The 18,445-nt window shown below is 36.7% G+C and overlaps 1 protein-coding gene across 2 annotated transcripts in view; it reads right to left on the reverse strand.

The window, feature by feature from the left end:
• LOC150098246 (dynein intermediate chain 2, ciliary) overlaps nucleotides 1-18,445 on the reverse strand; it is a 504,968-nt gene that overhangs the window by 420,016 nt on the left and 66,507 nt on the right. For both annotated transcript variants that reach the window (XM_090405921.1, XM_090405922.1), the window contains exon 3: nucleotides 18,121-18,177. In XM_090405921.1, the coding sequence (XP_090262047.1) occupies nucleotides 18,121-18,177 (57 nt within the window). The remainder of the gene's footprint in view (nucleotides 1-18,120; nucleotides 18,178-18,445) is intronic.

The raw sequence follows: 18,445 nt of genomic DNA on the forward strand, positions 1-18,445 counted from the left end.
CAAGGTTGGGATACAGAACATACAATTAATGGAGAACTCTGGAAGGAAGTGGAGGAGATGAGAGACCTGGGATTGATGGTGGACAGAGGAGGAGGAGGAGGAGATTGACATGCAGGAGCAAAGATATTATGGTTCCTCTGTATAAGGCTTTGATCAGGCCACACGTGGATTATTGTGCACAGATTTGGTCACCTGCTTTATAGGGGGGATGAGAATGTATTGGAGTAGGTCCAGAGAAGGTTTACTAAGTTAGTGTCAGGTCTACGGAATGTCAGATACAAGGAGAGGTCAAAGGAATGCAACTTACAGAGCCTTGTGAATAGAAGAAGAAGAAGTGGGGATCTGATTGGGACCTATAAGTTGATGAGGGGTTGTTACCAGATTAATGTGGAGAAGATATTTCATAGAGTAGAAGGAGGCAGGGGTGGAACTAGAGGTTATCTACAGAGGCTGTATAAGGAAGCAGCGAGCAGGGGAGTGAAAAGCAAGTTCTTTACATGGAGAATGAATGGTGAATGGAATGTATTGCCTGAAAGTGTGGTGAGTGCAGAAACTGTGAATGGGTTCAAGGCATGACTTGATGATCTTTTGGTATGATAGTATAGACCTCCTGCAATGAGTCATTTAACTCAATGCAGGTCAGATATTAATAATAATAATAATAATAATACAATCGAAATGTTAATCAGTACTCATCTTGGTTCTCTATTCTTAGTAAGTTGCACTGCCACAATAAATATTAGCTATAAATCCATTACTGTTCTCTTCAGTTTCAAATGCAATATACATGCACATTTTTGTGCACACAACTATCCCCATCTGATGTCATACTTCAACTTTTCTCTCTCTTAATAATTTTACTTTCCTTGGTTCAACACATGCTCCATTGCCAAATTTCTAAATGCATACTCCCATATGTATTCAGATCAATTCCATTCATACAAATCCCTTCTCCCATCAAACAAATCCACCAATGGTGGTGGTGGTGGTATTTCAATTCCTGATTAAACACCATCACCACCACTCTGCTTAATGGAAGCATGAAGTGACCATCACTTGAGTGCAAGTGATGACCTAGCTGAGCATGTTCTTCATGGTAATTAATTAACAGGAAGCAATTATCTCTTCAAACTGATCTGACAGCAGCAAAGTGGTTTCCGCAAGCCAGCAACTAGGATAGTACAAGGGGGCCAAACCTATTGACAACACTTCAGGAAGCTTCATGATCAACTGGCAAATAATCCTACAGCTATACTTACTCTGCCAGGTTGTGTCTGAAGAAAGTCCAAGTCCTCTGTGGGAGTTGTATCCACAAGTTGTATCCTTGCTGTGTGCCTCTAAACTCTATAAATTTTCACGATATTCCACTACTATGCAAGACAGCATAAAAAATTATATTATCAATGTGGTTAAAAATCTCATACCAACAAAAAATTATTAAAAAAACAATGAAAATATATCCCCCCCAAAAAAATCTAACAAACAAAAATTCCATGAAAAATAAAATGTTTCAACACTGACCCACTTGCTCCCATTAATGCTTTTCTAATTTTTTCTTTATGTATCTCTGAAACTAATCACATAGAGTGTGATTACTCAAACATTGAAATAGTCTTCCTAGAAGATTTCAATGTGCATAATTTTTCTTATTTAACTTTTCTTATTTAACTAACTTTATCATTCTTTAAGTACAGGCCACAAGAGGAACTGAGAAAGTTGTAGTTGTTCTTGATATTTCCAAGGCATTTGAATGAGTCTGGCATTGCATTCTTCTTACAAAGGTGCCACCATAAAGTCTCCCTCCTACCCTATGTAAGTGGAAATCCAGCTTCCTCTCTGGTTGTTCACGGCATATCATAGTGAATGGTTTTCTGTCCATTAATCTGTCTGTTGAAAGTTTATTTTTCACTTGGTTAGAATATAATAAATTTAGTTTAATCCTTTATCCAAGTGTGAGCAAACAAAGTTTGCACCTGAAAGTATCTTCAGGACTGGGGTAAGGTGGTGCAACACCAGGCGACTCCTTGCAAAGGTGGAGCAAGCTACTAACACTCCTATCTCAGTATCTCCCATAATGCAAAACACATCTCCTTGCGGATATGTTTAATATTATGCATTAAGGGAAGGGCCACTACCCACATTAGACATATCTGCAAGGAGATGTGTTTTGCATTATGGGAGATACTGAGATAGGAGTATTAGTATCTTGCTCCACCTTTGCAAGGAGTCGCCCTAGTGTTGCACCACCTTACCCCAGTCCTGAAGATACTTTCAAGTGCAAACTTTGTTTGCTCACACTTGGATAAATGATTAAACTAAATTTATTATATTACATTAATCTGTCCATTTGTTCATTAATGTTGGAGTATCCCATAGGCCTGTGCTTTCAACTACACTCTTTCTCTTATACATCAAACATCTTCTCTAAATAACATTCAATCTTTTTTCATGATTTTGCTAATAACAGTACACTTTGCCTTTATTCACAAAATCCTGTATTGCTCAAATCACTCAAGCATCAATATCTTCTATATCTGAATATTTCCCTATAAATATGTACAAATTAAACACTATTGGTCCAAGCACAGAGGTCTTTCAGCACACTGATAGTCACCTACTTTCTGCTACTCCAAATACTACTATTTGGTATCTGTCCATCAGCCCCTCATATCGATATCACTAGCAAGTACAAATGATTCCTTTTAATAGTTTAAATAGTAGTAGAGAACATGGAATTATAACTGATGTGGAAGCTGAAGATTGTGTAAATGTTCAGAGATCTGTGGAAATGGTTGTATGCAAAAAAAAAAAAAAAAGTTCGATTCACAATGAAGTGGTAATAATTTATAGAAAATTAAAAAACAGAGTGAAATTAACAATAAAGTGGGCAATAATGATGTTGAAAAACAGAGTGCAGTTAATGGTAAGGTTGCGAGTGTGATTGACTGTGAACAAGTGTGTGTGACTGGTGATAAAATAATGAGAGTGAATGATAGCAAAAAAAGACTGCAATATTTGAAAGCTGAGTTGGTGAAGATGATGCAAGAGATGATGCAGATGCAGAGTGAAAGAAAAGAATTGTGAATATGTATGGAGGAGTGAAGAAGATGAAAACAAATGATGCCGGCATGAAAATCCCTGTACAATGTCACTCACAGGAAGACCTGCGAGTGACATTGTACAGAGATTGATAGAGGTGTGGTAAATGAGATGATGCACAAGGTTTGTTTTCCTGGAGATAAAATGAACAGAGTGATTGAGGCGTTGGATATGAGGACTAAGCAAGCAAGCAAAGGCGTTGGTAGTAGGGACAAATGACTTGACTGGGAACAAGGAGAATGTAAGATTGGATATCAGGAGGTTGTTGAGAAGGATAAAAGATAATAGTGTGATAGGAAAGGTAGTGTTGCCCAGGTACGACAGTGATGAGATGAGTTGGAGAGCAAAAACTATGGAGAATATATTAGCAGAAATGTGGAATTCAACTGTGTAAGAGTGATGGACTGTATCTGAATGGTTTTGGTGTGAGTTATTTCATTTGGAGAGACTGCTGTGGGAAGGAAGAGTAATGAGTGCAAAGAATGCATCTGAGCAAATAAGAAGCGGTGTGAAAGAGAGAAGGAGTAAGAAAGGAGAGACTGAAGTGGTGCTTATGAATGAAGAAGTGGTTAGCATGAGTGTAGCAAATGAGAGAACAAGTGTGCAAGACAAGCAGAGAAATGGGAAGACTCAGGGTAAACATGGGAACACAGAGTGAAAAAAGTTGATGCTCAAAGAGGATGTGAATGTGTAGACAAAAAGGGAAGGGGATGACCTGATATATAAGGAAAACAGTTCTGAAAAGGGTTCTGGGTCAAGAAAAGAGAAAAAGAAATGGCTCAAGAAAAGTATGGAGAAGTCACATTGCACACTTACCTTATGTAATAAGGAAAAGTGTGCAATAAATGAATGAAGAGATTATGCATGCAAATCAGAGAAAAAAGGCTTAATGGAGGCAACATTAGAGGCATGCTAATAATCATTTCCATGAGGAATACAAAGAACAGGCAAGGAAGGTGACTCAGTTGCTAAGGATAGCAAAAGTTCAGTATGAGCAGCAGTTAGCTAACGAAACCAAAAAAAAAAAAAAAAAAAAAAATCCCAGGGAGTTCTTTCAATATGTAGCCAGCAAAGTCAGCAAAAAGTAGAACAATTATGGTAGGATGGCAATGATTGGAGAAAATAATATAAGGAGATCTGCTGTGGAGGATATAGTTGAGATATTTAATGCGCAGTTTATAAAAATCTTTCACCCTTGTGACATCGTGGAATGTTTGAGAGCAGTGGATGATGAGGAGGAGAGACTGACTGTGAGTGAGAAAAAGGCATATGGATAATTAGAGAAACTTTATGTTAATAATACTGTAAGAGTTGATGATATATTACCACATATTTTGAAGGAATGTGCTGGGGAGTGAAGTGTGATATGATAGTTCCAAAGGAGTGAAAGGAAGGCAAGACTGTACCACTTCCTAAAAGAGGTAACAGAATTCAAGCATCAAATTATAGGCCAATCTGTATGTCAGGTGTTGTGGTCAAAGTGTTGGAAAAACTCATGAGAATCAGGATCCTCAATTGGGTTGAAAACAGTAGTATTAATAGAGGGCCAGCCTGGCTGGCCAAGTGGCTAGTGTGTCTGCTCTCCAGTCAAGAGGCTGCAGGTTTAAATCCCGCTGTGGGCACGGATGTTTGTGATTGTCTGTGGAAATACTAGTGGTGGTGGTCGACGGCAGATGGCGGTGGTGTAGTTGCGATCAGTTGGTGGATTGGGAGTGGTGGAAGCAGAGTTGTAGAGTGGATGCCCTCCCTTGATGAGTCTTTAGACTCCCTGGAGGTGACAAATAATAATAATAATAATAATTATCTTTGGTGGACAGCCAGATTTGCTAAAGGGAGGTCTTGTTTTAGTAATCTACTTATTATTACAATAAGGTGACAGCAGCATTAGATGTGGGAGATGGATAGACAGTAATAGATTTAGACTTTGCAAAGGCTTTTGATAGATTACTGCATGATAAGTTGATGGTCAAACTAGAGCAGATGGGGTCAGATATTAGACTAGTGCATTTGATTTCAGATTGGCTGTCTGATAGACAACAAGTTGTGTATGGGAGAGCAATATCCCAGAAAGAGGAAAGTCACTAATGGTGTGTCTTAGGGATTTGTTTTAGGGCTATTACTGTTTAACCTGTAGGTTAATGATATTGGGGAAATTTTGAAAGGGATATACAGCTGTCTACAGATGATGCAAAGTTGAGACAAACTATAAGGAGTAGTTTGTTGCAAAATGTAAGGTTTTAAAATTTGGAAAACAAAGATGGAATGTAGAATTTATTCTTGGTGAAGATATATTGTTGGAGTGGAGGAAATAAGAGATCTTGGGGTGATGGTGGATAAGGATCTAAAATTCAGAAGACACATTGCCAAAATTGTGAGGACAACACAACAAATTCTGGGAATGATGCAGAGGACACTGACTTATAGTAAGGAAATTCTGGTTCCAATCTATAAGGCTCTGATTAGACCACATGGACTACTGTGCACAGATTTGGTCACCTGGTTTTCAAAAGAATGAAGTGTTGGAGAGGTTCCAGAGGCAACTGATTAAAGTAGTTTCTGATCTCTGGAATATTGAATATGAAGAAACCACAGTTTTACATTAATCCTATAACAACTCCTTACTAACTTGTACATCTCTATCATATCACCCCTGTTCCTCCTATCCACTACACTCTGCAAATTGCATCTTCTCAACGTTTCTTCATATTCAATATTCCAGAGATCAGAAACTACTTTAATCAGTTGCCTCTGGACCCTCTCCAACCCTTCATTCTTTTGTGGTATCTGCAAAGAATTTGAATGTGTTTAAGGTGTGGTATGATGAGCTCTGTGTATTCCAAAAGGTATATCCTAGATGAATCTGTGTGGGGCCTTAGGATAATAATAATAATAATAATAATAATAATAATAATAATAATAATATCCATTGCCATTATGTTCCAATTTGTGTAACAGAATTCTACGTAGCATTCTGTCAAATACTGTTGTAAAATCCACCAGTATCATTGTGTAGTCACCACCCCTTTTATCCAACTTGGCCATTCCTCTATTATAAAAAGACACTAACTTACTAAGACCTGACCTGCTGTTCACAAAGTCATGCTTTCCTCTCCCCCCCTCCCCTTCAAAGAGCATCACGTTCTTATCTACCAATTCTTGAATTCTGTGTTTTGCCATCTTTTCAAATATATTTTTTTACCACTAATTTCGAGATGATGACTGGTCTATAATTTGCTCCTAGTCTTCTTTTTCTTCAACCCAATAGTCCCTTAGGGTGGGTAGAGTCCCCTGATTAGGGGTCACAACAAATTTATGTAGCAGGCATGTCACTCCTCTGCCATATCCCATAAGGACAAGTGTTTTTCGGCTGTAACTCTGTGTGTTCACAGGGCCAGTTTGCATGTTCTGAGGGATGAAAAGCCCAGGTTTCCAGGAGGGAAAAAACCCTTTACCTCTGCATGAGACCAGCTAACTCACTATCTAAATGAACAAACCTGATAAAAATTCCTTACATCATAGATGGGATTCGAACTTGGAATGATCCAAGTTGGAATCTCAAGTTCCAACCAAAGACTCGCCTATACCAACGGAGCTATGGAGGATCATGCTACTAGTCTTGAAGTTTCCTTTATACAACTGAACTATTTTGCCTTCCTTCCACTCCTGTAGGATTTTATCAGAGCTGTTACTTAAGCAGCCTAATCAGAGGCAATGACAATTCCTTTGTACATTCCCATAATACACAAGCTGATATCCTAACCTAATGGTAGCATTTACATTGAGATTCTGCAATATTATTATTATTATTATTACACAACACCTCCAGGGAGTCCAAAGACACACTGAGGGAGGGCACCTACTCTATATCTCTCTGTCTCCGTCATCATCTACTGCCTACCACCACCACTAGTATTTTCACAGACAATCACAAATATCCATGCCCATGGTGGGATTCAAACCCACAGCCTTTTGGCTGGAGAGCAGATACGCTAACCACTCAGCCAACCAGGCTGGCATCTTACTTTACACAATGAACTTTCTATATATGTAAATTATTATTATCATCACACTAACCAGAGAATGCAGACTCAATGTAGGAGGTTCACACAGCCAACAACATATTTATTGTGGTTTACCTTAAAATTGTTAACACTTCAAGCATTCACAACATACTGCAGTAATGTGGTCCACTCACCCACAATTCTCCACATGTAAAAAATTGACTCTTCACACCCTTTTTCACTACACCTTTACACAACTTACAGGATGGCCTCCTGTTCATCCCCCTCTCATCTACTCTTTTTATAATCCCTTCTGTATTAATCCAGTAAAATCCCCTTATTACTTTAAACATCTCTATCATACAACCTTGTTTTCTGCATATCCACCAAACTCTGCAATTTAATACATTCCTTTAACCTCTCTCCATTTGGTCACTCATCCTTACACATTCTCCAATGTTTCCAGAATAATATAAAGAGTAAATAAAATATGTGATATAAAAACATTCATGTTTCATGACGAGCGTATCATCAGAATGAATACACAACAAATGGACCATTACATGAAGTAAGAATGGAATGAAAACAAACTTTAAAAAGTATCCTCGTTCTACCATTCTCAGGTCAGTAATATGAGAGCATTAATAACACATAGAATGATATATAAATACTGCAAACAGGCAATGGAACATTGACTCAACACCTAAAAGTGTATGTGTGTGTGTATATATATATATATATATATATATAAAAGTATAATTGAAAATACTTATACATAAAACATTATAATATTTACATAAGAATTACATATGTTACTTGCAGATCGTAATTACGCAATCCAGAAATATGCAACTTTTTATATATTTCATGAATTGTACATTGCCCTTGTAGAGTTCATGAAATGTGTAGCATTTTAGACAATTCATGAAATGTACACAACAATTTCTGTTCATTTTGTTAATTGTATAGTAGCAGAAATTATAGTTATTATTCCAATATTTTTATTTTTTATTCATTCTTACATAATAGTCAATTTTCATGACAATTATATAAACTAAGACATATACGTCCATTAATATTCTATTATTATTATCCAAGACTTCCCATGGAGTCAAAGACTCATCTGGGAGGTCCTTTTATCATACACACAGCTCATCATACCGTGCTTTCAACACACTCAAATTCTCTGCAGGCACCACACTCTCAGTATCCTAAGTACTTCAAATCCTAATATTCTTCACCTAATATTTCATCCTAATATTCTAGTACTTCAAATCCTCAGGATAATAATATCCTAAGTACTTCAAAATTATCAATCTATATTCTCACATTAGTTCCTGCCACATCTATCACAGAACTCTGCTCACCTGGATGATAGACCCATGCAAAGTAGTCACTCAGTAACTTAAATATTTTGTCTGTTTCTGTCTCCTTGATACCATCAGCACTAGATAATTTATCCTTCCATAGTCATTCTTCCTTTTACTTACCATATAGCAAAGGAACTCTTAAGATTTTCTTTGGCTTGCTCAGATAATTTCTTCTTATAATTTGATTTTGTCTTCCATAGCATGCTGGTCAACTTTCTTCCCTGAGCCTTGTACAACTAATGCACAGCTTTGTATAAACAATGTAATAACCACTGATCTCCTGACTATTCTGAAGTGGAGTGTAGATAATCTTGTGATTAATGCTAACAAAACATAATCCAGCCTCATTTTACAGAAGAAAGATCATGTTTCAATCTTCTAACTCTGATAATATTCTACTCACCAACAATGATCACTGAGTTGACTTTTACAATTAGCCTATCCTGGCACAAATGCATCACATCCACAACCTCTTTGAAAAAGCTTGGTATTCATTTATTTTTAAATAATACTTCTCTGTGCAACTAGTAATACTTTATAAATCCTGAATCTACTTGACCTTAGAATGCTGTTATCACATTTGGAGTAGTGCACACAAAAGTTCTCTAAGAATACTTGGACTGTATCAAGAAGAAGGCAATCTACTTAATAGATGACTCCTCTCTCTTTCTCACACACAAACACACACACACAGACTTTCACCAATCACTTTCTCATAAATACACTTTCTACATTATTTCTTTTCTATCAACATCCATGCACATTTTCTATCAACTCCAAACTTGCTAAATTAGCTTTTCATACTCTTTCATCCTATCTATCTATTCTTTGGAGCAGCCTTTTCAACACCATTTTCACCAATAAATACAACCCCTTAGCACTTCAAGAAACTTCTCTCTAACGACTGGTTCAGATACACACAGTACTGCCATGTTAAAGGTCTTGAGACCTCTCATGTGATTGATATATAATATGAGGGTGGTCTGAAAAGTTCTCGGCCTAATAATGAAAAAACAAATTTATAAAGAATTATTTTTATTTTTCAACATAATCTCCCTTAAGGCTAGTACATTTATTCCAGCAATGCTCTAGTGCCATTATCAAATCCCTGTAGTAGTTCTCAGTAAGATTCGTTTGTGTGTGAGAAGCTGCAATCACGTTTTTCTTGATTCGAAGAAAAACGATGACCAGCAAGAAAGAGTTTTAGTTTTTGAAAGAGACAGAAGTCAGAGGGAGCCAGATCTGGGGAATAGGGTGGATGTTCCAACAATTCATAGTGCACATCTCTTAATTTTTCCATTGCCAAAACACCTTTGTGAGCAGGTGTATTGTCCTTATGAAAGATGATTTTTTTCTTCTGCAAACCGGGTCTTTTCTCGTGAATGTTTTCGTCTAGTCTGGTTAAAAGATCGGAATAATATTCCCTGGTTATTGTTTTATCCTCTTCAAGATAATTAATAAACAAAATGCCTTTAGCATTCCAAAACACCAATGCCATGACCTTTCCTGCTGATGGAATCGACTCTGTCTTCTTTGGCACTGAACAACCGGTTTCTTTCCACTGTTTTGACTGTTGTTTGGGTTCTGGTGTGTAATGGTGAATCCAAGTCTCATCCATAGTAATAAATCGATGCACAAAATCAGTTTTATTCTTGTTAAAATGCTCCAAGCACTGTTCAGAGATTTTCATGCGAGTGCGTTTTTGATCTGCTGTGAGCAAATGTAGCACCCATCTTGGCAAAGCTTTTCATATGCAATTCTTCATGCAAAATATATCCTACACGTTCTTTTGAAATGCCTATAGTTTCAGCAATTTCACGCACTATGACTTGCAGTCATTCACTACCATATCATGCACTTGATCAATGATTTCCCGCAATGAGTCTTTGGACTCCTTGGAGGTGTCACGAATAATAATAATTTTTGGTGTTGTTACATTTTTTGGACGTCCTTCATGTCGATCATCTTCAATGCTGGTACGGCCACATTTAAACTCGGCAGCCCAGTTCTTAATTGTCGAAAATGAAGGAGAAGAGTGCCCATAAACTTTTATGAACTTCGAATGAATTTCTTTTGGCGTTAAACCTTCTTTTACAAAGAATTTTATAACTGCACAATACTTAATTTTATCCATTTTAAGGGATACAGACAACACTTTTGCTTCAGACAGTTGTATAAAACAAACTACTTGATAGAATGACTTGCAATTTCACATGGATGCTTATGATGGATGTATCAACTTAGAAGAAAAAATCTTGCCGATAGTGTTGCCATCTATAATCGAGGCCAAGAACTTTTCAGACCACCCTCATATATATATATATATATGAATTATTCACTTTTACATCACAACTAGGCAATACTATTTATTTGGTTGGACATGATTTTATGAGCAGAAATGGAGTGTGTATATATATATATATATAAATGATTATCTCATTCTTTCCATCTTTCTTTCACTTAATGGAAGTGGAATTTATTTTGCACTGCCACATTTCATGCTAAAACCTCCTTAACTGTCGTATTTTAATAATCTGACATCTCTTCACTGGCATTTAAGTTGGTGAGGCTGATTATTCACAATCTCAGTGTCACTCAAATTTCTATTTAAATCAAGTCTTTTACTCCTATTTTCATTCCTTTGCTGACACAAACCTGGCAGATATTCAATAAATGTATTCAGCAAATCTAAATTTGCTGAATACATTTATTCAGCAAGAATCACTCACCAGGATTAATATTAAAAGGATGAAAATAAATTTTCAAAACTATGCAAAGACTATGAGAAAGTTGAGACAATAAATTAATCATGTCTACATTAAGAAACAAATATTGCTTTTGAAGTTGAAAGTTTCTTTTTCACTTGTTAGAATATATAATAAATTTAGTTTAATCCTTTATCCAAGTGTGAGCAAACAAAGTTTGCACCTGAAAGTATCTTCAGGACTGGGATAAGGTGGTGCAACACCAGGTGACTCCTTGCAAAGGTGGCTAAGCAAGCTACTAACACTCCTATCTCAGTATCTCCCATAATGCAAAACACATCTCCTTGCGGATATGCTACCACCTTTGCAAGGAATGTCCTGGTGTTGTACCACCTTACCCCAGTCCTGAAGATACTTTCAGGCGCAAACTTTATTTGCTCACACTTGGATAAAGGATTAAACTAAATTTATTATACTCTAACCAAGTGAAAAATAAACTTTCAGCATCTTTCTCTAAATCTAGAGTAATTTATTAAAAAAGGGTGGCACACCATTTGGCAACTCCTATAGGTAGAGATGACCTGCTAATGCTTCTGCCTGGTATCTCCACTTGGGCCTGGCTCCCACTGAAGAGACCTCAATAAAGGTCGAAACTAGTCTGGGTAGTGGCCCTTCCCTTAATGCATAACATTAGACATATCCGCAAGGAGATGTGTTTTGCATTATAGGAGATACTGAGATAGGAGTGTTGGTAGCTTGCTCCACCTTTGCAAGGAGTCGCCCTGATGTTGCACCACCTTATCCCAATCCTGAAGATACTTTCAGGCGCAAACTTTGTTTGCTCACACTTGGATAAAGGATTAAACTAAATTTATTAAATATTGCTTTTGCAAGATGAAAATGTCAGATTGCATGTAGGAATGTTGATATCCTTTCCAGAGCCCACACCTGGCTCTATTTGGCTCCAGTTATTTTTTAAATGAAAGACATATCTCAAAGATATTCATTTAAAAATTATGAACAGGTCAAATCAGAAGTGAGAAAATGATTCCAAAAACAATCTAAGGAGTTTTACTCTGATAGCTCTGAAAAACTTTTTTGTGCAGCAGAGAAAATATGTTAAAAGTTAGGAAGATTATGCTGAGAAATAGCAAATTTTTTATTTTTTATTTATTTACTTATTTATTTTTATTAACATATATAATTTGGTCCACACGGTTAGCCTAATGGCTTTGCGCCTCGCAACCATATGCCTGGGGAAGGAGTGTCCTAGGTTCGATTCCCGTCGACGACGTGAGGAGCTTTAAGATCTTCCTCAGCCATAGCCAAGTTAGCTGGTCTTGGGCGTGGACAGCAGGGTTTTTTCCGCCAGTTTATCTGGGGCTTTTCATCCCGCAAGCAGGCAAACCGGCCCCGTGAACACACAGGGATACAGCCAGGAATACCTCGAGACATAGAGGTGACCATTCTATCCTCATTTTTCGGTTACGAAATCCAAGCATGCTTGGAAAGTTTTGGGCCTTAAAGGCCTGTTAAAGCCATTGGGATAGGATAGGATATATAATTTGGGTGGGGAGCTATCAGAATGGAAGAAAGAATTACTTTCAGAATGCTCCTTATACAATGAAATAAGGAATTCGAGAATGAGGATGAATACAAAAGACATCAAAAATAAATTCAAACTAACCAATATCACAAGATATTACTTGTAGTATAGTAAAAATCAGCACTTAATTGAAACCAAAAAAAAAAAAATTTGACACACATTCTTAATAACAAGATGTTAAACTAAAAAAACTAAACACCATAAAAATAAATATATAAATAAATAAACACCATATAGCAAACCCCTTGAGGGTATCTCCACCTTGATGTGGTGAGAGGGCTTGCATGTTCTGACAACCCAGAGAGCTATATCAGTGATTGCTTAGCAACTGACAGGACTACCCAAGCCAGTCAGATTTCATCTGGGTAGGAGCCAGACTAAGTGAGATACCCTGGAAGTGGAAAACAGCACATTCCAGTGCTGGCAGGAGGCTGAAGATATGCAATATCACCAAAGGGCTCATGTCCAGCTTTTGGCATGGCTGAATCAGTGTTACTGGCAATAGCTGTGTGATAGAGAAGGCAAGGGGGAAACCACTCTACTATCCTCCCATGATAACCATAGCCACAATGAAGAATGATGATAACAGTGGGACAGCTACCAGCCTGGCAAACAAAGGTAGTACCTCAGGGCACAGAGTGGAAAGGAACATTCACTCCCAATCTTGACACCCACTGAGAACCTATGACATTCAAAAAACTGATACCTTTCTCAGCCACAATCCAACTATGACCAAAAGGCACCAATTAAGGAAAATTACATGTATTGGTACTTGGAATGACAAGGATTACTACACACAAGCAAACTGGACATAGTGCAAAATGAAATAAAAAGACTAAACATCAATATACTAGGAATCACAGAAACACACTGGAAAAACAAGGGACACTTTTACATCACAGCTAGGCAATACTATTTATGTGGCTGGACATGATTCTATGAGCAGAAATGGAGTAGCAATAATTGTCAAAAAATATATGTGCAAATCAGTGTTGAGCTATAACCATATGAATGATAGGATAATTTCATTAAGGACTGACTGTAATCCAATAGCAATCACACTCTCTTACAAATTTATGCCCTCTACAAGTGATGCAGATGAAGAGACCATTGACCTCTTCTACAGGGATCTGAATTTAGCCATAGATACAATACAATACCAAAAAGAGACATTCTGATCATTAAGGGCAATTTCAATGCAAAAGTTGGAAACAGAGTGGAAGACCACAACAAGACAGTCCTGGGATCTCACAGAATGGGCACTCAAAATGAAAGAGGTGAAAAACTGATCGACTTTTGTATAGAAAGAGAACTTATGATTACTAACGCTTTCTTCGAGCAACACAAACGAAGACTATACACCTAGAGGTCGTCTGGAGACAGAACAAGGAACAAAATTAATTACATCCTTATAAACAAAAGATGGAGGTCTATGATGAAAAATGTTAAAACATTTCCAGGAGTTGATTATGGCTCTGATCACCAACTCCTCACTGCTGACATGAAAATATATCTGAAAATAAATAACATAACACATCCACCCTGATTAGACTTCACAGGAATTACTGAGACATAAATAGCATTAAAGCGGAAAATAAATTTCTAGAACTAGGAAATTACACTGATAAAAGAACCCCAGAAGAACTTTGGGATCAAACCAAAATAATATTACTGGAAACTGCAAAGTCAAAATTTCCCCAAAATTCCAGAATCAACATACCCTGGATATCAAATGAAACTCTGAAATAAGTTGAGAAAAGAAGAGAAATAAAGCCAAAAGGACTTTTAACAGAAGATGATCGACAGGTCTATAGCGAGTTATCCAAGCTCATAAAAAAACTTTGCATTAAAGATAAAAACAATTTTATCAACAACATATGCAGAGAAACTGAAGATCACTCAAATCAAAATCAAACCTATTTAGCAAAATAGGGCTGTGGAATAGAAAATTTAAACAAAGTACAGGGTGTCCACATTGGACCTCCCTAGTTTCAATGTGTTACTACTACTTAAGTGTATGGACCATGGTGTCAAAATTGTATGAATGAAAAGGAACACTCACCAAGTTTTCGTAAAAAAATTCAGTACACTTCCACTTATGCTCCTTTAGTAGCACACACATTGTCAAGTCAATAGTCTATCTCCGACCAGGTTCTCTCAAGCATGTCAGGAGTGATGGAGGACGGAGCAGCAGAAATGCGATGTTTCAGGTTCTCTAGGTTGTCCACTTTAGTTGCATAGACTGTGTCCTTCACATACCCCCCCCCCACAAGAAAAAAATCAAGTGTTGTAAGATCCTGCAACTGATCCATTTTCAATCCAGCAATGAAGGAAGATCCTCTCAAGAGTTGAATGGACCTCCAAATGCCAGTGTGGCAGGTCAACATCCTGTTAAAACTAATGTGCAGTTGCAAGTCTTCAAGTTGTGGAAAGATGAAATTTTTTCCAGCGTGTTGAGGTAAATTTCTGTCAATATTGCTTTCCATGAATAAAAATGGGTCATGTTTAAAACTATGACAGTCCTGTCCAGCAGCACCACTGCATCACAATGCTGGAAAAACCTCTGGATGAAACTTGTGGAGTCACTGGAATGTTTGAAAAACCCAAACCTTACATATTTCCACATTTCAATTTTTTAGCGTTCTTTGAAACTAGGGAGGCCCAATGTGGACATCCTGTATTTAAGTAGAGCTGTCAACAATCAATTATATAAGATCCAACAGACATCCATGTTAAGGATGTCTTTATTAAAGAAAGACATATTTATTAAAGAAAGACTTAATATGTTGAGCAACAACTTCCTGCAAGTTTTAGAAAATGACATGGAACCAGAGATCACATTTCTAATATAAAGCACTTGGTTGAAAAGGCTCAAGAATTTAATATTCCCTTGTATATGTGCTTCATTGATTACACTAAAGCATTTGATGTCAGGTGGGAGGACCTATGGAAAATACTAAGTAAAATGGGCATCCCAGAACACTTGACACATCTTTTAAAACAACTCTACGAGAGAAATCCAGCTGCTGTGAAGATGGATAGAAAAACATCTCAGCAATTCAACGTCGAAAAAGGTGTAAGACAAGGATGCATATTCTCCTCCAGTGACATTGACATCGCGTGCCCATTTTGGTTGGGTGTGCTGTTGCTAGTGTGCCAACATGGCTTATGCAACCCGCACTACAAAATTCACATCAGTTTGACCATATGATTGCATTTTATTATTATTATTATTATTATTATTATTAAACAAGACCTCATGGAGTCAAAGACTCATCTAGGAGGTCCTTTTATCTTACACACACATCTCATCATACCGTGTCTTAAACACATTCAAACTACTTGCAGACACCACGCTCTCAGGCAAGGCATTCCAATCACTCACAACTCTGCACGAAAAAAACCTGCCTCTCAAGTTTCAAGAGTGTATAGCACATCAGTGCTCATCTTAATTGGTCTAATGCAATTAACTGTAGGATAACCTTGAATACTTTAATTTACCAATTAACTGTAACCAAATTTGCATAGAGTGTGGATCAGTGTGTTTGTTTTAAGATACTGTATATTAGAACACAATAATGAAGGAGAATGTTATATTTGGTTGGTATTTTTGAATTACTCAGAGGTGTAAAATTTGGAAGAGGAGGACGAGGCTTACCTCCTTCGACTACAATAGTGTTTCCCATTGTAAATAATATGGGCAAAAAAGTTATAAATTTATTGAAAATTATATATTAAAAACTTGTCTATATTATATATAAAAACATGCCTACCGCGTCAGTTCACACTTTAAGCACGCAAAACAGACAAAACTCAGAAAATAAAAATAGGAACTCGTGATAAATGACAATGTTCAACTGGATTGGATGAACAATAACCAATCACAGCCTCTAAGTGATACTGTCTCAGAACTCACCCTATCTTGCCTCCTGAGCAGTTTAAAACTACTAGAATGATAAGAATTTGACCTGCTGCACCATCTATACATCTTTTCAAAGGGCTCAAAGATGTATATTTCAAAAGCACACCCAGGTTATTAATGCAAATGGGATGCAATGTTTGCATGTCAAAAAGTGTCCTCTTCATGATGTATTAGTATGTTATGTTTACTTTTAGGAATCACGAGAAGTCTGGAAACAATTAGGGGAGTCTTTAATGGGAATGAATGCAAAAACAAAATATTGGTGATATTGGTGTTAGGCGGAAGAGCACAGCACACCTAGCACACATGGAATGTTCGCCTCTGCTCTCATCTGACCTATACAATCTTTATGGAGAATACATTATGAGAAAGGTACTTGATGGACAAAAGAATGGTTTCTCGGTTGGTGACAAAAAAGATAAATAATCTTAGGTGTGCTGACAATACTGTTCTTATTGCCAGCAGCAAAGGAGAACTGGGATCCCTCATTAAAAGAGTTGAATGGAAAAACCTGAAATATGGTTTAAGAATTAATTGGGATAAAACAAAATACATGACCATAGATGAAAATGACAATTTTGCCCAAAACACTGACTTTGAGAAGGTAGATGAATTCATTTACCCTGGAGCGCTAATAAGCACTGACAGTAGATGTCAACCAGAAATTAAAAGAAGAATTATCATGGCAAGGTCAGCAATGGTGCAATTGCAGAAAATATGGAAAGACAGAAACATTTCTATCACTACTAAATCAAGACTGGTCAATATCTCAGTATATTTGATTTTAATTTATGGTGCTGAATCTTGGACACTCAGCAAGAAAGATATGAACAATGTAAACAGCTTTGAGATGTAATGCTGGAGAAGGATGTTGAGAGTGTCCTGGATGGACAAAAGGTCTAATGAAAGTATAAGTCAACTAAAAATCAAGAGGCAGCTATGCAACATTGTAAATGAAAGAATTTTCAAATATTTTGGTCACATTTCAAGACATGAAAATGACAACTTGGAAAAACTTATCACCCAGGACAAAGAAATGAAGACGTCGAAGACAAAAATGGTTGGACCAGATTAAAAATATCAATGGACTTACTTTGAAGTTGGCCACTGTTGCAACAAAAGACATGAAGAGACATTGCGGATAAGGTCACGAGTAATCAGACATGAGGAGACTGAGCAAAAAGAAGATACAGCAAAGGAAAAAGGAACATCAAATAACAATTGGCCAACCTATGTTACTATCCAATAGCCACCATCTATAAGAAATGTGTTTCATTATTATAATGTATAATTATTATAAATTTATAATGAATAATGACTTATTTATAATGAAGTATAATGATTTCATTAAAAATCATTATACTCACCACCTAAAAACTATAAAATATCATCATCATCATCATTTGCATTAACATACCTTAGGAACATCAGATGAAATTTTAGGTTCTTGACCAGCAGGTTGTCGTTTAACTCCCTAAAATAAAAGAAATCAGATGTATTAAAATAAAATATTTTCTGATTCTACTCTAATATAGTATAATGTCCATAAGAATATGCCTTCATTCAAAATAAAGAATGTAAATATTTTTACATCCTTTGTAAGTTTTGGATCTGGAAATTTCCAGATCCAAAACTTTACTCCATGCAAACTGTTCTAAATCAAGATGTTGGAAATTTTTTCCCACTTGGTTAGACTATAACAAATTTAGTTTAATCCTTTAACGAAGTGTAAGCAAACAATG

The sequence above is a fragment of the Typopeltis vanoorti genome, chromosome 16, assembly GCF_054136105.1.
Source record: "Typopeltis vanoorti isolate ZY-2024b chromosome 16, IOZ_Tvanoo_1.0, whole genome shotgun sequence".
NCBI classification, from domain to species: domain Eukaryota; kingdom Metazoa; phylum Arthropoda; class Arachnida; order Uropygi; family Thelyphonidae; genus Typopeltis; species Typopeltis vanoorti.